Source organism: Ranitomeya imitator, chromosome 6 (assembly GCF_032444005.1).
Source record: "Ranitomeya imitator isolate aRanImi1 chromosome 6, aRanImi1.pri, whole genome shotgun sequence".
NCBI classification, from domain to species: domain Eukaryota; kingdom Metazoa; phylum Chordata; class Amphibia; order Anura; family Dendrobatidae; genus Ranitomeya; species Ranitomeya imitator.
Window position 1 is genome coordinate 176,027,835 of NC_091287.1, and position 24,188 is coordinate 176,052,022.

The window sequence follows — 24,188 nt, forward strand, 5'->3', positions numbered from 1 at the left end:
TTGTTTGCAGGATGCGTTTTTGCCCCATAGATTAACATTAACAACGCATTGACACACGTTGCAACCGTCGTGCGACGGTGGCGCCGTGACCGCGCATGCGCGGCCGGAACTCCGCCCCCACCTCCCCGCACCTCACAATGGGGCAGCGGATGCGCTGGAAAAATGCATCCGCTGCCCCCGTTGTGCCTCCGTTTCACTGCTAGCGTCGGAACCTCGGCCCGACGCAATGCGACGGGCCGAATCCGACGCTAGTGTGAAAGAAGCTTACAGCTGCGAAAACAGAAAAAACCCATCCGAGAAATTGCTACAATATTAGGAGTGGCAAAATCTACAGTTTGGTACATGCTGAGAAAGAAAGAAAGCACTGGTGAAGTTGTAATGTAATTGATGCAAATAGGATTACCATATATACTCGAGTATAAGCCGACCCGAGTATAAGCCGACCCCCTAATTTTGCCACAAAAAGCTGGGAAAACTTATTGACTCGAGTATAAGCCTAGGGTGGAAATTCAGCATTTACCGGTGAATTTCAAAAATAAAAATAGACCATTATTTCCCCATAGCTGTGCCATATAGTGCTCTGCACCGTTCATATTTCCCCATAGCTCTGCCATATAGTGCTCTGCACCGTTCATATTTCCCCATAGCTCTGCCATATAGTGCTCTGCACCGTTCATATTTCCCCATAGCTCTGCCATATAGTGCTCTGCACCGTTCATATTGCCCCATATCTGTGCCCCATATAGTGCTCTGCACCGTTCATATTGCCCCAAATCTGTGCCCCATATAGTGCTCTGCACCGTTCATATTGCCCCATATCTGTGCCCCATATAGTGCTCTGCACCGTTCATTTTTGTCCCATAGCTGTGCCCCATATAGTGCTCTGCACCGTTCATACTGCCCCATATCTGTGCCCCATATAGTGCTCTGCACCGTTCATACAGCCCCATATCTGTGCCCCATATAGTGCTCTGCACCGTTCATATTGCCCCATATCTGTGCCCCATATAGTGCTCTGCACCGTTCATACTGCCCCATATCTGTGCCCCATATAGTGCTCTGCACCGTTCATACAGCCCCATATCTGTGCCCCATATAGTGCTCTGCACCGTTCATATTGCCCCATATCTGTGCCCCATATATGCTCTGCACCATTCATTTTTGTCCCATATCTGTGCCCCATATAGTGCTCTGCACCGTTCATACTGCCCCATAGATGCTCCACATAAATCTGTGCCGCTGCTGCAATAAAAAAAAAAAAAAGCCATACTCGCCTCTCTTGATTGCAGCTCCCAGCGTCTCGTTCCGGCGTCCGGTCCCGGCGTCTCTCCGCTCTGACTGATCAGGCAGAGGGCGCCGCGCACACTATATGCGTCATCGCGCCCTCTGACCTGCACAGTCAGAGCGCAGATAGACGCCGGGGAGATGGAGCGGCGCCCGGCGGCTGGAACGGGGACAGGTAAATATGACATACTTACCTAGTCCCAGCGATCCTGGCGCTCCCCCTGCCGTCCCACGATCTTCTGTGCTGCAGCTTCTTCCTCTATCAGCGGTCACCGGCACTGCTGATTAGAGAAATGAATAGACGGCTCCACCCCTATGGGAGGTGGAGCCGCCTATTCATTTCTCTAATGAGCGGTCCCACGTGACCACTGAAGAGGGGAAGAAGCTGCAGCACAGAAGACCGTGGGACGGCAGAGGGAGCGTCAGGATCGCTGGGACTAGGTAAGTATGCCTCAGCGCCCTCACCCGCCGACCCCACCGCTACCGTGACTCGAGTATAAGCCGAGAGGGGCACTTTCAGCCCAAAAATTTGGGCTGAAAATCTCGGCTTATACTCGAGTATATACGGTAGTTATAATTACGGCTCATGAACCGAAAAAGACTAATACCTCTAAAAATATATTTTATTTATCAAATCTAAAAAAGGGGATAGAATAAAAAAAAACATAGTACACCATATGAAAAAAAACAAACATAAAGAAAATGCTGCTGATCCGTGTCTCTCAACGGCGGCTCACCCTAATATCCCTTTAAGTTTCCCCTAATTCTAATTATCAGTGTATCTATTTGGCATATTTCAATACACCACATATAGATTTATTGGTGTGAATTATTCTAGGGATATTAGGGTGAGCCGCCGTTGAGTGGAGGCGCCATTTGCGTTCAAGAGGGTGCCTACCTCCGCTGTCAGGAAGGGTTCAGTGAGGGGTTTACTACGGCTAATTAAGTTGTATATTAGCCCATGTTGTTATATGTTACACAGATCAACAGCATTTTCTTTGTTTTTTTCACATGGTGTACTATGGGTTTTTTTATTCTGTCCCCTTTTTTAGATTTGATAAATCAAAGATATTTTTAGAGGTATTAGTCTTTTTCTGTTTACAAGCACTGGTGAGCTCATCAATGCAAAAAGACATGGGCGCCCACGGAAGACAACAGTGGTGGATGATCGCAGAATAATCTCCAGGGTGAAAAGAAACCCCTTCACAACAGCCAACCAAGTGAACAACACTCTCCAGGAGGTCGGCGTATCAGTATCCAAATCTACCATAAAGACAAGACTGCATGAAAGTAAATACAGAGGGCTCGCTGCACAGTGCAAGCCACTCATAAGCATCAAGAATAAAAAGGCTAGACTGGACTTTGCTAAAAAACATCTAAAAAAGCCAGCACGGTTCTGGAAGAACATTCTTTGGACAGATGAAACCAAGATCAACCTCTACCAGAAAGATGGAAAGAGAAAAATATGGTGAAGGCGTGGTACAGCTCATGATCCAAAGCATACCACATCATCTGTAAAACACGGCGGAGGCAGTACGATGGCTTGGGTATGGCTGCAAGTGGCACTGGGTCACTAGTGTTTGTTGATGATGTGACACAGGACAGAAGCAGCCGAATGAATTCTGAGGTATTCGGAGCCATACTGTGTGCTCAGATCCAGCCAAATGCAGCCAAACTGATTGGTCGTCATTTCATACTACAGATGGACAATGACCCAAAACATAAAGCCAAAGCAACCCAGGATTAATTAATTAAAGCAAAGAAGTGGAATATTCTCTCAACCCAATTGAGCATGTATTTCACTTGTTAAAGACTAAACTTCAGACAGAAAGGCCCACAAACAAACAGCAACTGAAAACCACTGCAGTGAAGGCCTGGCAGAGCATCAAAAAGGAGGAAACACAGCGTCTGGTGATGTCCATGAGTTCAAGACTTCAGGCAGTCATTGCCAACAAAGGGTTTTCAACCAAGTACTAAAAATGAACATTTTATTTAAAATGATTGAATCTGTCCAAATACTTTTGGTCCCTTTAAAAACAGGGTGGCACATGTCAAGGAGCTGAAACTCCTAAACCCTTCATCAAATTTTGATGTGGATACCCTCAAATGAAAGCTGAAAGTCTGAACTTCAACTGCGTCTGAATTGTTTTGTTTAAAATTCATTGTGGTAATGTCAATAACCGAAATTAGAAAAATGTTGTTTCTGTCCAAATATATATGGACGTAAATAAAAAAATATATATATATTATATACATACATACATACATACATTCATATATACAGTACAGAAAAAATATATATAAAAAAATATATATTTATATTTTGGACACGCCTTCTCATTTAAAGATTTTTCTGTATTTTCATGACTATGAAAATTGTAAATTCACACTGAAGGCATTGAAACTATGAATTAACACATGTGGAATTATATACTTAACAAAAAAGTCTGAAACAACTGAAATTATGTCTTATATTCTAGGTTCTTCAAAGTAGCCACCTTCTGCTTTGATGACTGCTTTGCACACTCTTCCAACAGGTGGCGCTATAGAGTTTAAGTCCTCTTTTTCTCAGAAGAGGCAATTTGCATATTGCACACTCTTGGCATTCTCTTGATGAGCTTCAAGAGGTAGTCACCAGGAATGGTTTTCACTTCACAGGTGTGCCCTGTCAGGCTTAATAAGTGGGATTTCTTGCCTTCTAAATGGGGTTGGGACCATCAGTTGTGTTGTGCAGAAGTCTGGTGGATACACAGCTGATAGTCCTACTGAATAGACTGTTAGAATTTGTATTATGGCAAGAAAAAAGCAGCTAAGTAAAGAAAAACGAGTGACCATCATTACTTTAAGAAATGAAGGTCAGTCAGTCTGCAAAATTGGGAAAACTTTGAAAGTGTTCCCAAGTGCAGTTGGAAAAACCATCAAGCGCTACAAAGAAACTGTCTCACATGAGAACCGCCCCAGGAAAGGAAGACAAAGAGTCACCTCTGCTTCTGAGGATGTTTATCCGAGTCAACAGCCTCAGAAATCGCAGGTTAACAGCAGCTAAGATTAGAGACCAGGTCAATGCCACACAGAGTTCTAGCACCACTGCTAAGGACAGGCAACAAGCAGAAGAGACACTTGGAGCATGGAGGAAGAGGTGTGATGGTGTGGGGGTGCTTAGCTGGTGACATTGTTGGGGATTTATTCAAAATTGAAGGCATACTGAACCAGCATGGCTACCACAGCATCTTGCAGCGACATGCTATTCCATCCGATTCGCGTTTAGTTGGGCCATCAGTTATTTTTCAACAGGACAATGACCCCAAACACCCCTCCAGGCTGTGTAACGGCTATTTGACCAATCAGGAGAGATGGGGTGCTACGCCAGATGACCTGGCCTCCACAGTCACCAGACCTGAACCCAATCAAGATGATTTGGGGTGAGCTGGACCACAGAGTGAAGGCAAAAGGGCTAACAAGTGCTAAGCATCTATCGGAACTCCTTCAAGATTGTTGGAAGACCATTCCCGGTGACTACCTCTTGCAGCTCATCAAGAGAATGCCAAGAGTGTGCAAAGCAGTCATCAAAGCAAAAGGTGGCTACTTTGAAGAACCTAGAATATAAGTCATATTTTCAGTTGTTTCACACTTTTTTGTTAAGTAAATAATTCCACATGTGTTAATTCGCAGTTTTGATGTCTTCAGTGTGAATTTACATTTTTCATAGTCATGAAAATACAGAAAAATCTTTAAATGAGAAGGTGTGTGTGTGTGTATATATATATATATATATATATATATATATATATATATATATATATATATATATATATATATATATATATATAATTTATTTATTAATAATTCATTATTATTATTATTAATAGCGCACAGCTTGATAAGTGACACATCACTGAATTCACCGTTTTAACCCTTACCTTATGCTATCGTCAAGTTACATAGCAAAAACTTGCTGACAGATTCCCTTTAGGGTATGTGCACACGTTGCGGATTCTCTGCGGATCCGCAGCGTTTTTTGAGGTGCAGAAACGCTGCAGATCCGCAATTGATTTACAATACAATGTAAATCAATGAGAAAAAAAAATGCTGTGCACACTTTGTGGAAAATCCGCTGCGGTTTAAAAGAAGTAGCATGTCACTTATTTTTTGTGAATCTGCTGCGTTTTTGTACCCGTTCCATTATAGAAAACCGCAGGGGTAAAAAACGCAGCAAATCCGCAAGAAAACCGCAGCAAAAACGCACAAAAAACGCGACAAATCCGCAGGTGCGTTTTCTGCCAGGAGAGGCAGAATCCGCACCAGAAATTCCTAAGCCTAATCCGCAACGTGTGCACATAGCCTAAATGTTTTAGAACATCACTGCAGAGTAGACTACCCAGATGTTTAGTCTGTGGGCGGATTAGAAGTAGTTAAAAAAAAAAATCATACTGTTATGAAAAATGATGTTTAATACAATGACAAGTGAGGTTAAGGGTTCCTCAGAAATCTGTTTCCAAGATGGGTGTTGGCCACTGCACTTGATCAGAATTCCCACACAAACGTCCCATCCCTTCACTATGTAACCAAACACCTTGCTCTGTTCACCATTACCATTTTTTCTACGTTGCGTTTCCTAGTCCAAGCATACATCCTTGCTTCTTGGTCCTAGAATGGGCACCATCTCTCATAACTGCTACTGGATTATCAGGGGAACCTGTCTTCTATCCCACTGTCGCCACTAAGTCCATGACCACCATTGTTAAATGTTATTAGACTAGAGCTTTAGGTCACTGATGCAGGAAGGCATGTATTTTTGTATTAATGATTTTTGTTTTTACAACATCCTGCATCATTACATGTTATACATAAATGTGCATCCACCAAATCTTTTGTCTTGCGTTGTGCGTTTGTCTCCTTGGCAGGGTGGGCAAGCGTACATGTGCTTAGTTTTGTCTGTTACCTCTAGTGTCCACCTTGCGTCCATGCCACCACTCTGCCTCACACATTAGCATTAGATTTTCAGGTACTAGAACTGATTACCCTTAAAAGCTAACTTTTGACCTATCAGACCTTTCCGACATGAAGGTGATATAATGTGACAGGTACAAGCAGGAGATCATCATTTGGGGGGGAGGAGGACATTGCGTAGAAATATGACCATTCCAGGATGTTCTGTCAATTGACATGGGCAGTAAATAATCCGTGTAGTTGATTTACGCATGATGTTGTGTTTTTACTTTACAGTTAGTCACAGCATACAGAACGGCTCAGAGGGACAAAGAAAAACTCCAGGTGAGGAATGTGATAAAGGGCCTTAATGTATGCTGTAAGGGTACCGTCACACTAAGCGACGCTGCAGCGATACCGACAACGATGTCGATCGCTCCAGCGACCAACGATCCCGAGGTCCCCGGTAACCAGGGTAAACATCGAGTTACTAAGCGCAGGGCCGCGCTTAGTAACCTGATGTTTACCCTGATTACCAGCGTAAATGTTAAAAAAAAACACTTCATACTTACCTACCGCTGTCTGTCCTCCGGCGCTGTGCTTTCCTCTGCACTGTCAGCGCCAGTCAGCCGGAAAGCAGAGCGGTGACGTCACCGCTGTGCTTTCCGGCTAGCCGGCGCTGACACAGGATGCAGGAGGAGTGCAGAGAAGCACAGCCTGCTCAGACTGCGGATATTCACCCCTGTGATAAAGGCTTATCTCCTGGACAGGGGCAGCAATGTGGAAACATGTTTTACAACAGTTTTCTTTCATAAACACTTTGATGTGTTGTCCCAAAAGTTATGGAGTGGCCACATTTGTTACATTTAAGTAATCTGTAGTTTATTCAACAAAGAGCTCATTAAATATCCATCTGACATAAAATTTGATTGTTTTCACTTAGAGTAACCGCCATTTTAATTATTTCATACATCAATAGTACACATGGAAATGAGCAACTGTTCAATAAATCTGATCAGGAAAGTCTGCTTCTTTCTCTGCCAAAATTAATCTTTTATCAAAATTCCCAATTCTGAGGTCAAATCTGTATTCAGTGCAGACACTTCCCATTACTGAGATAGGAGATGGCGGCTGCTACGGATACAGTTCTATGTAGATGGGAGGAAGCAGAATCAGAGCTCCTCCCCGCAGTCTACACAGAATCTGGTCAGTAACAGCCGCCATCTATCTCACTAATGGGAAGTGTCTGCACTGGATACAGATTTGACCTCAGAATTGGGAATTTTGATAACGGATCTATTTTTTACAGAAATAGAAGCAGATTTCTTATAGTTTATTTTTATCAATTAATGAAATGCGAAGTAAATGATCAGAAGAGAAACCTAAATCAATAATTGGTGTGACCGCTCTTTTCCTTGAAAAGTTTGATTCTTTTCATTACACTTGCACATGGTTTTTGGAAGAATTCTGCAAGGATGATGTTCCAAACATCCTGGAGAACTAACCGCAGATCTTGTGTCGATGTAGGTTTGTACAGTTTCTTCTGTCTCTCGATGTAATCCTGGGCACACGCAATGTTGATGTTAGGGCTCTGTGTGGGGCATATCACTTCCAGATATTTTTTACACTGAAGATAGTTCTTTGTGGTTGTTGTCCTACTGCAGAATAAATTTCGAGCCAGTCATACACCTTCCTGATGGTACTGCATGATGGATAAGTTTCTACCTTTATTTCTCAGCATTTAGGACACCATTAATCCTGACCAAATCGCCAACTAAATTTGCTGAAATTCAGCCTCTAACTCGCAAAGAACCTCCATCATGCTTCACTGCATGCAGTCATTATAGTATCTGCAGACACTCATTATTGTACAGCTCTCCAGCCCTTCAGCCAACAAACTGCCTTCTGTAACAGCCAAATATTTAAAATTTTAACTCATAGTGACAGATCACGTTCTACTTTTTTTTCTGCACTCCAGATCTATTGTTTTCATGCATAGTTGATGGAAATCTGTCGCAGCCATTGACCTTTTAAAACCATTAATTGTAACGAATGGAAACAGAGGCACAGATGGTGAAGTTCACATTCGTTTTTATTGTAATTTAATGTGGTACCTCAGGACCACGGTCCGGAGGGCTCCGAAGGGGCTGTGACTACGTGAGCCCCTGACACCCGTGGTAAGACACCTTGAATAGGGTCAGAATGGGATGCCCGGGGGACACGGGTGCTACCTCCATTTAGACCCCGGACTCGTGGTAGCTGACCCAGCGGGACAGACGGACATTCAGGGTTAGCGGGTGACGTAGAGCTAACCGGTGGGTACCAGGGGTACGGGTAGAAGCTGGTTCCAGCAGTACTGACGTCCAGAGGTTTAGGTAACTGATTGAGTATGGCCCCATAAGATGCTCCATAGAGATATTTGCTCCATATGCTGTTGCTGCAATAAAAAAAAAAAATCACATACTCGCCTCTCGTCGCTCAGGCCCCCGGTACTTTCAATATTCACCTCTCCTCGTTCCGGGCGCTGCTCCGTCTTCTGCACTGACGTTCAGGCAGAGGGCGCACACTAACCACGTCATCGCTCCCTCTGACCTGAGCTTCACTGCAGAAGACGCTGAAGACGGAGTGGCGCCGGAACAAGGAGAGGTGAATATCGCGCAGTGCTCCCCCTCCCCATTATACTCACCTGCTCCTGGCGCGGTCCATCCTTGCAGGTCCCTGGTTCTCCAGCGCCACAGCTTCTTCCTGTACTGAGCGGTCACAGTTACCGCTCATTACAGTAATGAATAGGCGGCTCCACCCCTATGGGAGTGGAGTCTGGTCCATATTCATTACTGTAATGAGCTGTACCATGTGACTGCTCACTACAGGAAGAAGCTGTCAGCACCAGAGAACCAGGGACCTGCAGGGAGCAGGTGAGTATTATTAGACTCCCCTCCCCTGCCGACACCTGGGTATGACTTAAGTATAAGCCGAGAGGGGGACTTTCAGCCCCAAAAAATCAGCTGAAAATCTCGGCTTATACTCGAGTATATACGGTATCTTGTTTCTCTTTTGCTGTGCTCAGTCTTGTCATGGTGACATGAAGCTCTTCCACAACCTCTCCTTTTGTAGCAGAGTTTGGCTGTTCTTTGCCCAGTTCTAAGTCTTCCACACAGCTGTTTCTGTTTGGCAACCTACATTTGAACATGATGATCATTATCACTTGTTTGATATAACTGGTTATCACACACCTAACTATAAAGCTCTGTGCGCATGATGAATTTTTTACACTGTTTTCGCTGCGTTAGAAACAGTACAGTTTTAGCATAGTGGATGGGCTTTATAGAAAACTCATGTCCTGTGTACTTCTTCTTTCTGTTCTTTTTTTTTTGTTGTTGACTCAATGTAAACTGACCTATATTGATTTTGAAATAGTCTTTGTATATTTAACATACCATTTATTAAATAGACAAACAGAAAATAATGATGGAAAAAAAACAATACAGTTATTTAGATAAATATTACATTTGTATGGAAAAAGTGTGATCCTGAATGGTGAAAAAACTGAGTGATCGCTACCCTGGACCAATATGGTGCAGCACTAAAGACAAAGTCCAAGTGAACATATCTGTATAGTCCTATGGTTGAGACATGAAACAAAAGTAAGCCTTTAACCCGCATGTAGAGGGAGAAAAACAGGTTTTTTTTGTAAAATAAGGCAGTTCCAGTCAAAAATAAGCGCTACATATACGCTATGTTAGAATGCTGCACCAAATGGCATATAAAGCGCGAGTTAAGTAAAAGGTTAATTACCCATGGTAACTCCAGTCCAGGGAACGACCGCTCACCCCGACGTGTGTTTTGCGAAAATAAGTCGCTTCCTCAAGATTGGACTGGCCCCCTTGAGGAAACTACTATTATTTTTGCGAAACGCACGTCGGGGTGAGCGGTCGTTGACTGGAGTTACCATGGGTAATTTACCTTTTGCTTAACTCGCTTTATATGCTATTTGGTGCAGTATTCTAACATAGCGTATATGTAGTGCTTATTTTTGACTGGAACTGCCTTATTTTACCAAAAAAACTGTTTTTCTCCCTCTACTTGCGGGTTAAAGGCTTATTTTTTCATGTCATGACGATAGGACTATACATATATATCCACCTGGACTTCGTCTTTAGTGCTGCACCATATTTTGTCTATTTAATAAATGGTATTTTAAATATACAAAGACTCCGGTTCTCCTATTTCAAAATGTTATGGTAGAGTCAGTATATTGATAAAAAGTATGGTTTTGTATGCTTTGTATGTTATGACCTATATTGATTGTTTCAAATCTGCAACATGACAATTTCTTTTGTGGGTACACTGAGTTTCACGTGCAGATTTTTGCCATAAAATTGACAAACCACTGAGATAAAAACTGCAGCATCAAAAACTTTAAAAGTGATGTAAAAAATACAGTGGAAAAAACACAAGTAGCCTATATTACATAATGGGTGCAGAAAATGTGCACTGAACTCATCAATGTACCCTAACCTTATCGTGCAAAATTCCTGACTTTGTGCAAATGTAACAAGGGAAATCGATTCTGTTTTGAAGGCAAAAAGTGGTGACTAGTGATGAGCGAGTGTATTTGTTGCTCGGGTTTTCCCAAGCACACTCGGGTGGTCTCCGGGTATTTGTGACTGCTCGGAGATTGTTTTCTTTGCCTCAGCTGCATGATTTACGGCTGCTAGCTAGCTTGAGTACATGTGAGGATTCCCTAGCAACCAGGCAACCCCCACATGTACTCAGGATGTCTAGTAGCTGTAAATCATTCAGCTGCGTTAACAAAAACTAAATCTCCGAGCAGTCACAAATACTCAACGAGTACTCGCTCATCACTAGTGGTCACACCAAATCACCAAACACAACAAAACATTTCTATTTTTTAAAGCAATTTTACTTTGCTGCATTTTTGCCGCACCTGCCTGAAAGTTCTTCTCAGTACTGTATATGGCCAGATTAAGGCCTGAAAGTCTCCGCCTAAGAATAGACTATATCTGATTCTGTTCTATTAATAACATTTCTTTTTTTTCTAACTCCTTTTAGTCAATTTTAAGTCAGAGCCAGGATAAAGCATTAAGGAGAATTGGAGAACTGCGTGAAGTAAGTCTTGATACTTAATCTTCTATTAAATATAGCTATACAAGTCATACAGATATTTCTGACATTAAGACCTCATTCAGGCTTCAGCGTTTGGGGTTTTTTTTTTAACAAAAAACACCAACCATTTTTCATCAGTGTCCTGAATCCCATTGTCATAAACTCTTGGTCCTTTGCCCCTTATTACCATTTGCCATCAGTGTGACGGAAGAAAAAATTCCATTCCAAGTTCCATCCCTAGTATTTTTTTTTTTTTTTTTAAGACCATTAAAAACGGGTAGAATTTGGCTATCACTTGAATTGCATCAATGCATGCTATCCATTTTTTTAACGCACTCATGCATTAGAATTCACAAGCTTCATCCATAAATTGGCTCAAACAAAGCCATTCAGATTTTATCTGTCCCCACTTCCATCCTCTGACCCGACAAAAAAAACAAAACAGACAAGCTAACCTGTTTTTTTACTTTAATGAGAATGTATTCTGACAGTGAAAAACAGATGTGAATGGGGCCTAGCATTTTCATAGTTTTTAAGATTGAAGGTAGACTTAAGGTACCGTCACATTAAGCGACGCTGCAGCGATATAGACAACGATGCCGATCGCTGCAGCGTCGCTGTTTAGTCGTTGTGTGGTCGCTGGAGAGCTGTCACACAGACAGCTCTCCAGCGACCAACGATGCCGAAGTCCCCGGGTAACCAGGGTAAACATCGGGTTACTTAAGCGCAGGGCCGCGCTTAGTAACCCGATATTTACCCTGGTTACCATTGTAAATGTAAAAAAATACCAAACACTACATACTTACATTCCGGTGTCTGTCGCGTCCCTCGCCGTCAGCTTACCTGCACTGTGTCAGTGCCGGCCGTAAAGCAGAGCACAGCGGTGACGTCACCGCTGTGCTTTACGGCCGGCGCTCACAGTCAGTGCGGGAAGCTGACGGCGAGGGACGCGACAGACACTGGAATGTAAGTATGTAGTGTTTGGTTTTTTTTACATTTACAATGGTAACCAGGGTAAATATCGTCTTACTAAGCGCGGCCATGCGCTTAGTAACCCGATGTTTACCCTGGTTACCAGTGAACACATCGCTGGATCGGCGTCACACACGCCGACTCAGCGATGTCAGCGGGTGATCCACCGACGAAATAAAGTTCTGGCCTTCTAGCTCCGACCAGCGATGTCACAGCAGGATCCTGATTGCTGCTGCGTGTCAAACACACACAATGATATCGCTATCCAGGATGCTGCAATGTCACGGATCGCTATCGTTATCGTTCTAAAGTTGCTCAGTGTGAAGGTACCTTTAAGTCCATCAAGTTCATCCTATAGCAGCTTGATCCAGATGATTGCAAAAACCCCATTAGGAAGATGCTTATTGCTCCTTATTAAGGGAAAAATTCCTTTCTGACTCCACATACGGCAATCACATTAAATTCCTGGATCAAAGTCCCATCACAGAAACTAGTGGCCATAACCCATGGTACTATGGGCATGTGGAGCAGTGAATACTCATTTTCTTTAATAGCAGGCACACTGTTAGCCGCAGCTGCAGGCCTCCTGCAGCATCTCGGTGATCAAATGTGCCACCTATTAAAAAGAATGAATATTTTGCTCTCCACTCCCATGGGCGTGGGGAGCAGTGAATATTCATTCTCTTTAGAGGTAGGCACACTTGATCTTCCAGCTGCTGCAGGAAGCAGCAGCATTGGCTAACACTTTGTCCGCTATTAAAGAAAATTAATATTCACTGCTCCCCATGCCCATAGTCCTTCCCACCTCTCAGCACCGGCTTTAGTGCTAACAGGTGGGAGGGATTATGGATATGGGGAGCAGTGAATATTCATTTCTCTTTTACAGCGGGCACAGGATGTACCCACATTAGCGAGCTTTTGCCTCCTGTGACACGCTCGACTGCTGCTGCCGCTCCCCATCCACGGCAGGTACATCTGGACTATAAGACATTTCCCCCCCCTCCCCATTTTCCTCCAAATTTTTGGAGGAAAAAAGTGCTTCTTATAGTCTGAAAAATTCGGTACTTGAATTTTAGTAGTGAATTAACCATTACAAGTTCACGGTTTAATAGTCTCACTGCTCTTACAGTATAGTATTTTTTTTTTGTTCAGTAACCAAATTCAGTCCATTCAGTCCATCGTTGAAAATGTAACCCTAAGTGGGAAAAGTCAAGCAGTTATGAAAATGTCAGGTTTGATAGACGTGTTAATAATATGCAAATGACGGAAGCAAAGTTTTCAAAACATCTTGATTTATTAAATATTTTTGGTGTGAGCGCTACTCGCACAAATAAAGTTGTACGCCTTGCCGTGCTATGAATAAAATTATCTGAGGGAAAGTTCTGCTGCGCAGAATGCACTTAATCATTCAAATCAAGAGCCGCTGCTCGGAACTGCCTTTGTAATTGCCAATCAATGACCTCCTATATTTGCTCGATGGGAGACAAATGTAGAGCCCATGCAGGCCACAGTAACACATTTAGTGCTTGCAGGCTGCTCACAGCAGCCAAATAACATGCGGCCTGGCGTTGTGTTCAAAAATGGCTACCTGAAATGACTACTAAAGGGGTCCGGCTACTGATCATTATGCTACTGCATACCATAATGCTGGGAGTATGACCAATGTGACGTTCTCGCTTCATACTGTTGCCCACATATATTTTTTCAGATTTGAAGAAAGGCAAGCCTAAATGTGCTACCATGGTGTGCAGTGTCTCCGGACTGGGTCTTCCATCGAGCACATCTGGGCTGTATCTGGTCAGCAATTGCAAAGGGAGATGCTAGCTGTGAATCCTAATAATTAGTGTACCCTCTTGCATCTATCCCATTGACAAATCTTACTGATAGCAAGCCAAGGCATGTAAGTGCATGTATTTTTGCACGTGGCTTTCATGTTCAGTATTAAATAATTGGAGACGTTTGGAAAATGTTTCCATTTTTCATCTTTTGCTTATGATATATTTATCAACACTGTGGTTTTCATCTACAACTCTTGTTGTTGCAATTTCAATGTTAAAGACTGCATTTCTTAGCGTTGGCTGGACTTGTTGGGGTTTCTATCGATCGTCCTATATCAGGCAGATCATGAGGCTAATTGGCAAGTGATGCTAAGATGGGACTCTTAGCCCATGATTTTGATGAGCCCAGTGGCAGAAGCCTTTTTAAAAGAAATTTACATACCATTAATAGAAAGCTGAATTACGGTAATTCACAAGAATAATTTCCTTGTTGGTAATGACCTACAGGAACTTCAGATGGATCAGCAGGCCAAGAAACATCTGCAGGAAGAGTTTGATGCTTCTCTTGAAGAGAAAGACCAGTTAATTAGTGTTCTACAGACTCAGGTAATCTCTGGGTACATCATGCTGGGAGCTTGTACACATCTCTATAATATATACGATTTGATAATTTATTGCTTTTGAGGCTATCTGCTGCTGGTATCAACCCCTTCCCGACCTGTGACACAGCGAATGCATCATGAAAGTCAGTGTCAATCCAAATTGTGACGCATATGCTGTGTCACAGAATGATTGCGTTCCTGCGGTTCGGGTGACCGGGGTCAATGGAAGGTCACCCAACCCGCTGGTACAGGGGGATCTATACTTGACCCGGGGGGGGGGGGGGGGGTGGCTTTGACCCTATCACAGTGATCAAAATAAAAAAATAGTAAATATCTTCCCCCTTTATCACCCTCATAGGTAGGGAAAATAATGAAATGGAGAAAATATATATATTTTAATTTTTCCACTAGAGTTAGAATTAGGGTTGGAATTAGGGTTAGGGATAGAATTAGGGTAAGGGTTAGAATTAGGGTTAGAATTAGTGTTAAGATTAGGGTTAGGGGTGTGTTGGTGTTAGGGTTAGGCTTGTGGTTAGGGTTAGGGTTGGGATTAGGGTTAGGGGTGTGTTGGGGTTAGGGTTGGGATTTAGGGTTCGGGGTGTGTTGGGGCTAGTGTTGGAGGTAGAATTGAGGGGTTTCCACTGTTTAGACACATCAGGGGGTCTCCAAACGCAAAATGGTGCCACCATTGATTCCAGCCAATCTTTCGTTCAAAAAGTCAAATGGTGCTCCCTCCCTTCCAAGCCCAAACAGTGGTTTACCCAAACATATGGGACGTTGGCGTACTCAGGACAAACTGGACAACAACTTTTGGGGTCCAATTTCTCCTGTTACCTTTTGTGAAAATAAAAAATTGCGGGCAAAAAAAAATCATTTTTTGATGGAAAATTTTTTATTTTCACGGCTCTACGTTATAAACTTCTGTGAAGCACTTGGGGGTTCAAAGTGCTCACCATACATCTAGATAAGTTCTTTGGGGGGTCTAGATTCCAAAATGGGGTCACTTGTGGGAGGTTTCTAATGTTTAGGTTCATCAAGGGCTCTCCAAATGTAACATGATGCCCACAGACCATTCCATCAAAGTCTGCATTTCAAAACGTTACTACTTCCCTTCCGAGCCCCAACGTGTGCTCAAACAGTGGTTACCTCACCACATATGGGGTATCGGTGTACTGAGAAAAAACTGGAAAATAACTTTTGAAGTCCAATTTCTCCTGTTACCCTTGTGAAAATAAAAAAATGCACGCTAAAAAAAATCATTTTTTGAGGAAAAAAATTTTTTTTTATTTTCACGGCTCTGCGTTATAAACTTCTGTGAAGCACTTGGGGGTTCAAAGTGGTTACCACACATCTAGATAAGTTCCCTGGGGGGTCTAGGTTCCAATATGGGGTCACTTGTGCGGGAGCTCCAATGTTTAGGCATACAGGGGCTGTCCATACACGACATGGTGTCCGCTAACGATTGGAGCTAATTTTCCATTCAAAAAGTCAAATGGTGCTCCTTCCCTTCCGAGCTCTGCCGTGCGCCCAAACAGTGGTTCCCTCCCACATATGGGGTTTCAGCGTACTCAGGACAAATTGGACAAAAACTTGGGAAAATAAAAAAAATTGTTGCTAAAAGATTATTTTTGTGACTAAAAAGTTAAATGTTCATTTTTTCCTTCTATGTTGCTTCTGCTGCTGTGAAACACCTGAAGGGGTTAATAAACTTCTTGAATGTGGTTTTGAGCACCTTGAGGGGTGCAGTTTTTAGAATGGGTATTTTCTGCCATATAGACCCCTCAAAGTGACTTCAAATGTGAGGTTGTCCCTAAAAAAATAAATAAAAAAAAAATAAAAAAATGGTTTTGTAAATTTTGTTGTAAAAATGAGAAATTGCTTGTCAACTTTTAACCCTTATGACTTCCTAACAAAAAAAATGTTGTTTCCAAAATTGTGCTGATGTAAAGTAGACATGTGGGAAATGTTATTTATTAACTATTTTGTGTCACATAACTTTCTGGTTTAACAGAATAAAAACTCAAAATTTGAAAATTGCTAAATTTTCGCCAAATTTCCGAAATTTTTTCATAAATAAACGCAAACATTATCGACCTAAATTTACCACTAACATGAAGCCCAATATGTCACGAAAAAACAGTCTCAGAATTCGTTGAAGCGTTCCTGAGTTATTGCCTCATAAAGGGACACTGGTCAGAATTGCAAAAAATGGCCAGGTCATTAAGGTCAAAATAGGCTGGGTCACGAAGGGGTTAATACATCTTAAAATTGTGTTTGCATTTGGTAATTCCTCAGTATTGCAGTTAAATTTGTAGTGGTAGACACAGTATATAGATAGGATGCCTAAATCTAGATTGGAAATTTAGTTGCCATGCTATCAAGCTGTTGCATGTAGTCAAATCCATCCATGGATCTAACAAGTAGCTAAAATCTGAGATTCATAATCATTTATTTAACAAAGCCAAAATCTAATACTGCATTACACCCTGATTATAGCTATAGGATGTCATCTGGCAAGCCTGGCATGGACTTTTCATGGGCCTCAGAGCTTATAAACCTTGGCTGAGTATTTCTTAGAAAATTGGCAAGATGTTCATTGATCATATCTGAGTAGCACGGAGTATATAATATATGGTTTCTTCCAGGTGTCTATTATTTGGTCTTTAAAAAGCTAAAAGTGAGGAGCAGGTATTTTATTTAAAGGGAACCTGTCACCCCCAAAATCGATGGTAAGCTAAGCCCACCAGCATCAGGGGCTTACTATATCTACAGAATTCTGTAATGCTGTAGATAAGCCCCCGATGTAACCTGAAAGATGAGAAAAAGAGGTTAGATTATACTCACCCAGGGACGGTCCGGTTCTGGTCTGATGTGCGTCGCAGTGCGGTCTGGGGCCTCCCAGCTTCTTACAATGACGTCCTCTTCTTGTATTCCTGCCGCGGCTTCGGCGCAGGCGTACTTTGTCTGCCCTGTTGAGGGTAGAGCAAACTACTGCAGTGCGCAGGCGCCGGGAAAGGTCAGAGAGGCTCAGCGCCTGCGCACTGCAGTACTTTGCTCTGCCCTCAATAAGCTGTATTCTTATGGCCGTGCTGAAGAGCAGCTGAGCGCAGTGCTCAGCTTTATCTGGCAGTTTCATTAAGAATTAATTGAGCAGCAGAGTGCATGATTGACGACCACTCCATTCACAGGGGACTACTCAGAGCCGAGTTTTTTGGAATCGTTGAAGTTCCCTTTGGTCTGATCCCCAGCAATAAGTATGTTATCCTCTATGCATGGCGTAGGGAACAACATCAAAACTTGAGAATACACCTTTTAAAGGGAACCTGTGATGTCCCCAAACTGCAGCTATGGGGTTAATCTGCAGGTTAATGGCGTTCAGTAGCCTTTCAGCCGCCGCACTAAAAGTACGGCTACTGGGAGAAAATTAACTTTTATTTTTTTTGGCTTTCAGCCCTCTTCAGGTGTGGTTTCATTCATTGCTCAGTACATGGTGAGCAGTGGTTTAACCATGCCCCGACACTGACTGACAACCGGCAAAGCAGTGCGTCAGTGGCAGGGCATGCTGACAGCCGCCACTCAATGTGTACTGAGTGGTGCCTGAAGGCTGGAGGTTGCTGGGAGGAATTCAATTCCTCTCGGTGCAGGCACCGGGCAGCTTCAGAAACCTATCGCCCTTCAGGTTAACCCCATGTCAGCAGGGTAACAGGGTTTCAGCTGACAGGTTCCTTTAACCCCTTAATCCCATATGACGTACTATCCCGTCCAGGTGACCTGGGACTTAATTCCCAGTGACGGGATAGTACGTCATATGCGATCGGCCGCGCTCACGGGGGGAGCGCGGCCGATCGCGGCCGGGTGTCAGCTGCCTATCGCAGCTGACATCCGGCACTATGTGCCAGGAGCGGTCACGGACCGCTCCCGGCACATTAACCCCCGGCACACCGCGATCAAAGATGATCGCGGTGTGCCGGTGGTGCAGGGAAGCATCGCGCAGGGAGGGGGCTCCCTGCGGGCTTCCCTGAGACGATCGGTACACGGTGATGTACTCACCGTGTACCGAGCGTCTTCTCCCTGCAGTCCCCGGATCCAAAATGGCCGCGGGGCTGCATCCGGGTCCTGCAGGGAGCACTTCCGGGTCAGGATCAGGCTGCAGCTGCAGCTCTAATCCTGCCCGGCTGTATGTCAGATCACCGATCTGACAGAGTTCTGTGCACACTGTCAGATTGGTGATCTGTGATGTCCCCCCCTGGGACAAAGTGAAAAAGTAAAAAAAAAAATTTCCACACGTGTAAAAAAAAATAAAAAAATAAAAATTCCTAAATAAAGAAGAAAAAAAAAATATTATTCCCATAAATACATTTCTTTATCTAAAAAAACAAACAAAAATACAATAAAAGTACACATATTTAGTATCGCCGCGTCCGTAACGACCCGACCTATAAAACTGGCCCACTAGTTAACCCCTTCAGTGAACACCGTAAGAAGAAGAAAAAAAAAACGAGCCAAAAAACAACGCTTTATTATCATAACGCTGAACAAAAAGTGGAATAACACGCGATCAAAAAGATGGATATAAATAACTATGGTACCTCTGAAAACGTCATCTTGTCCCGCAAAAAACGAGCCGCCATATAGCATCATAACCAAAAAAATAAAAAAGTTATAGTCCTCAGAATAAAGCGATGCCAAAATAATTATTTTTTCTATAAAATAGCTTTTATAGCATAAAAGCGCCAAAACATAAAAAAAATGATATAAATGAGGTATCGCTGTAATCGTACTGACCCGAAGAATAAAACTGCTTCATCAATTTTACCAAACGCGGAACGGTATAAACGCCTCCCCCAAAAGAAATTCATGAATAGCTGGTTTTTGGTCATTCTGCCTCACAAAAAATCGGAATAAAAAGCGATCAAAAACTGTCACGTGTCCGAAAATGTTACCGATAAAAACGTCAACTCATCCCGCAAAAAACAAGACCTCACATGACTCTGTGGACCAAAATATGGAAAAATTATAGCTCTCAAAATGTGGAGACGCAAAAACTTTTTTGCTATAAAAAGCGTCTTTTAGTGTGTGACGGCTGCCAATCATAAAAATCCGATATAAAAAACGCTATAAAAGTAAATCAAACCCCCCTTCATCACCCCCTTAGTTAGGCTAGGTTCACATTGCGTTAATGGGTTAACGCTAACGGACAGCGTTGCACGGCGAAAATGTCACAATTAACGCCGTGCAACGGGTCCGTTAGCACACCCATTGACAGCAATGTGATTTTCGGGTGTAGCGCATCGCTAGAGCGTGCCATTTTCGGCTCGCGCTAGCAAGGTGCCGTTCTTTTGTGGCGCGCCTCGGACGCTGCTTGCAGCGTCCGCGGCGCGCCCGAGGTCCGATCCCCGATCTTCCAGAGCGGGGACGTTAACGCGACCACTAAACACGACACCTAAAAAGACATTGCGTTAGCGCAATCCGCTAGCGCTAAACGGATTTCCCTAACGCAATGTGAACCTAGCCTTAGGGAAAAATAATAAAATAAAAAAAAAATGTATTTATTTCCATTTTCCCATTAGGGTTAGGGTTAGGGCTAGGGTTAGGGTTTGGATTACATTTACGGTTGGGATTAGGGTTGGGATTAGAATTAGGGGTGTGTCAGGGTTAGGTGTGTGGTTAGGGTTACAGTTGGGATTAGGGTTAGGGGTGCGTTTGGATTAGGGTTTCATTTATAATTGGGGGGTTTCCACTGTTTAGGCACATCAGGGGCTCTCCAAACGTGACATGGCGTCCGATCTCAATTCCAGCCAATTCTGCATTGAAAAAGTAAAACAGTGCTCCTTCACTTCCGAGCTCTCCCGTGCGCCCAAACAGGGGTTTACCCCAACATATGGGGTATCATCGTACTCGAGACAAATTGGACAACAACTTTTTGGGTCCAAGTTCTCTTGTTATCCTTGGGAAAATAAAAATTTGGGGGGCTAAAAATCATTTTTGTGGGAAAAAAAAGGATTTTTTATTTTCACGGCTCTGCGTTGTAAACTGTAGTGAAACACTTGGGGGTTCAAAGTTTTCACAACACATCTAGATAAGTTCCGTGGGAGGTCTAGTTTCCAATATGAGGTCACTTGTGGGGGGTTTGTACTGTTTGGGTACATCAGGGGCTCTGCAAATGCAACGTGACGCCTGCAGACCAATCCATCTAAGTCTGCATTCCAAATGGCGCTCCTTCCCTTCCGAGCTCTGCCATGCGCCCAAACAGTGGTTCCCCCCCACATATTGGGTATCAGCGTACTCAGGACAAATTGGACAACAAATTTTGGGGTCCAATTTATTCTGTTACCCTTGTAAAAATACAAAGCTGGGGGCTAAAAAATCATTTTTGTGGGAAAAAATTTTTTTTTTATTTTCACGGCTCTGCGTTATAAACTGTAGTGAAACACTTAGGGGTTCAAAGTTCTCACAACACATCTAGATAAGTTCCTTGGGAGGTCTAGTTTCTAATATGGGGTCACTTGTGGGGGGTTTGTACTGTTTGGGTACATCAGGGGCTCTGCAAATGCAACGTGACGCCTGCAGACCAATCCATCTAAGTCTGCATTCCAAATGGCGCTCCTTCCCTTCCGAGCTCTGCCATGCGCCCAAACAGTGGTTCCCCCCCACATATTGGGTATCAGCGTACTCAGGACAAATTGGACAACAACTTTTGGGGTCCAATTTATTCTGTTACCCTTGTGAAAATACAAAACTGGGGGCTAAAAAATAATTTTTGCGAAAAAAAAATAAATTTATTTTAACGGCTCTGCGTTATAAACTGTAGTGAAACACTTGGGGGTTCAAAGCTCTCAAAACACATCTAGATAAGTTCCTTAGGGGGTCTAGTTTCCAAAATGGTGTCATTTGTGGGGGGTTTTAATGTTTAGGCACATCAGGGGCTCTCCAAACCAACATGGCGTCCCATCTTAATTCCAGTCAATTTTGCATTGAAAAGTCAAATGGCGCTCCTTCCCTTCCGAGCTCTGCTATGCGCCCAAAAAGTGGTTTACCCCCACATATGGGGTATCGTCGCACTCAGGACAAATTGCACAACAACTTTTGTGGTCTAATTTCTTCTTACCCTTGGGAAAATAAAAAATTGGTGGCGAAAAGATCATTTTTGTGAAAAAATATGATTTTTTATTTTTACGGCTCTGCATTATAAACTTCTGTGAAGCACTTGTTGGGTCAAAGTGCTCACCACACCTCTAGATAAGTTCCTTAAGGGGTCTACTTTCCAATATGGTGTCACTTGTAAGGATTTCAATGTTTAGGCACATCAGGGGCTCTCCAAGCGCAACATGGCATCCCATCTCAATTCCAGTCAATTTTGCATTGAAAAGTAAAATGGCGCTCCTTCCCTTCCAAGCTCTGCCATGCGCCCAAACAATGGTTTACACCCATATATGGGGTATCAGCCTACTCAGGACAAATTGGACAACAATTTTTGAGGTCCAATTTCTTCTCTTACTCTTGGGAAAATAAAAAATTGGGGGCGAAAAGATCATTTTTGTGAAAAAATATGATTTTTTATTTTTACGGCTCTGCATTATAAACTTCTGTGAAGCAATTGGTCGGTCAAAGTGGTCACCACACATCTAGATAAGTTCCTTAGGGTGTCTACTTTCCAAAATGGTGTCACTTGTGGGGGGTTTCAATGTTTAGGCACATCAGTGGCTCTCCAAATGCAACATGGCGTCCCATCTCAATTCCTGTCAATTTTGCATTGAAAAGTCAAATGGCGCTCCTTTCCTTCCGAGCTCTGCCATGCGCCTAAACAGTGGTTTACCCCCACATATGGGGTATCAGCGTACTCAGTACAGATTGTACAACAACGTTTGGCATCCATTTTATCCTGTTACCCTTGGTAAAATAAAACAAATTGAAGCTGAAATAAATTTTGTGTGAAAAAAAGTTAAATATTCATTTTTATTTAAACGTTCCAAAAATTCCTGTGAAACACCTGAAGGGTTAATAAACTTCTTGAATGTGGTTTTGAGCACCTTGAGGGGTGCAGTTTTTAGAATGGTGTCACACTTGGGTATTTTCTATCATATAGGCCCCTCAAAATGACTTCAAATGAGATGTGGTCCCTAAAAAAAAATGGTGTTGTAAAAATGAGAAATTGCTGGTCAACTTTTAACCCTTATAACTCCCTAACAAAAAAAAATTTTGGTTCCAAAATTGTGCTGATGTAAAGTAGAAATGTGGGAAATGTTACTTAAGTATTTTACGTGACATATCTCTGTGATTTAAGGGCATAAAATTTTAAAGTTGGAAAATTGCGAAATTTTCTAAATTTTCGCCAAATTTCCGTTTTTTTCACAAATAAACGCAAGTTATATCGAATAAATGTTACCACTAAAATGAAGTACAATATGTCACGAGAAAACAGTGTCAGAATCGCCAAGATCCGTTGAAGCGTTCCAGAGTTATAACCTCATAAAGGGACATTAACGTGCAAACCACCCTCGGGGCTTAAGGGGTTAAAGTAAAAAAAAAAAAAATGCTGCACAGGGCTAATATTTATTTTAAATATCGTCGATCATTGTAGTGGCCATTATTCCCTGCTGTAATTGTTACTCAGGCCAAATAATCTATAACATAACACTCCTCAATATGTGAAAAGAGTACCTTCATATCAATATGGATGCAGTCACACATCAGCAATATGGCTCTGTGTTGGAGAAGAAAAAGTTAGAAGGGCTTTCCAGATTGCACATGACAGGATCCATTCTTGACTTTCTGTGCACATGGCCGCCGCACAGAGCGGTTACACTTATGGCTGCAACAGAAGACATCACCCCGTTTTTCCTTTGTTTAGGTAACTTTACTTAAACAGCGGCTTGGAAAAGGACAAGTGCAACCAGAGACATCAGTCACTCCATCTGACCCTGAAAATCAGAGCACAGGACAGGAAGGAGATGCGGACAGCTCGCTCACGTCTGGTAATGTGAATGCAGTATTGAGCAGGAAGCATGAATAGGGATATATATATATATATATATATATATATATATATATATATATATATATATATATATATATATATATATATATATATATATATATATATATTCTGTAAAATGCACATATAAAAGTGTAAGAAACGGTTGGATTCCTCTACTTGTTTTCTTGGTTCTATCTCACTTCCTTTCTTTCCTATATGAGATGGAGGCGGTGATGGAGCAAATACACTTGATGCTCTGCAAGTAAGAGTGAGACGCCAGGAGAACCTTCTTCAGAGATGTAAAGAGATGATTCGGTCACATAAAGAAAAGAGTGCTCAGCTAAGCAGTGAAAAAGAAGCTCTACAGAATCAGCTAGAGGAGAGGCTCCAAGAGCTTGAGAAAGTGAAGGTAAACATGGTTGTGTGTTTTCTGCTAGGTTCAGTATCTTTCAGAAATTAGACTTTTGTTTCAGCCTACAGCAACGCATTCCTCCTCCTAGGATTCAACAAAGTCATAAA

General features: G+C 42.6%; 1 protein-coding gene across 4 annotated transcripts in view; it reads left to right on the top strand.

Moving 5' to 3' along the window:
* Positions 1-24,188, top strand: part of GOLGA4 (golgin A4) — a 199,324-nt gene that overhangs the window by 76,962 nt on the left and 98,174 nt on the right. For all 4 annotated transcript variants that reach the window (XM_069730324.1, XM_069730325.1, XM_069730322.1 and 1 more), the window contains exons 5-9: positions 6,511-6,558; positions 11,287-11,343; positions 14,598-14,696; positions 23,544-23,667; positions 23,891-24,078. In XM_069730324.1, the coding sequence (XP_069586425.1) occupies positions 6,511-6,558; positions 11,287-11,343; positions 14,598-14,696; positions 23,544-23,667; positions 23,891-24,078 (516 nt within the window). The remainder of the gene's footprint in view (positions 1-6,510; positions 6,559-11,286; positions 11,344-14,597; positions 14,697-23,543; positions 23,668-23,890; positions 24,079-24,188) is intronic.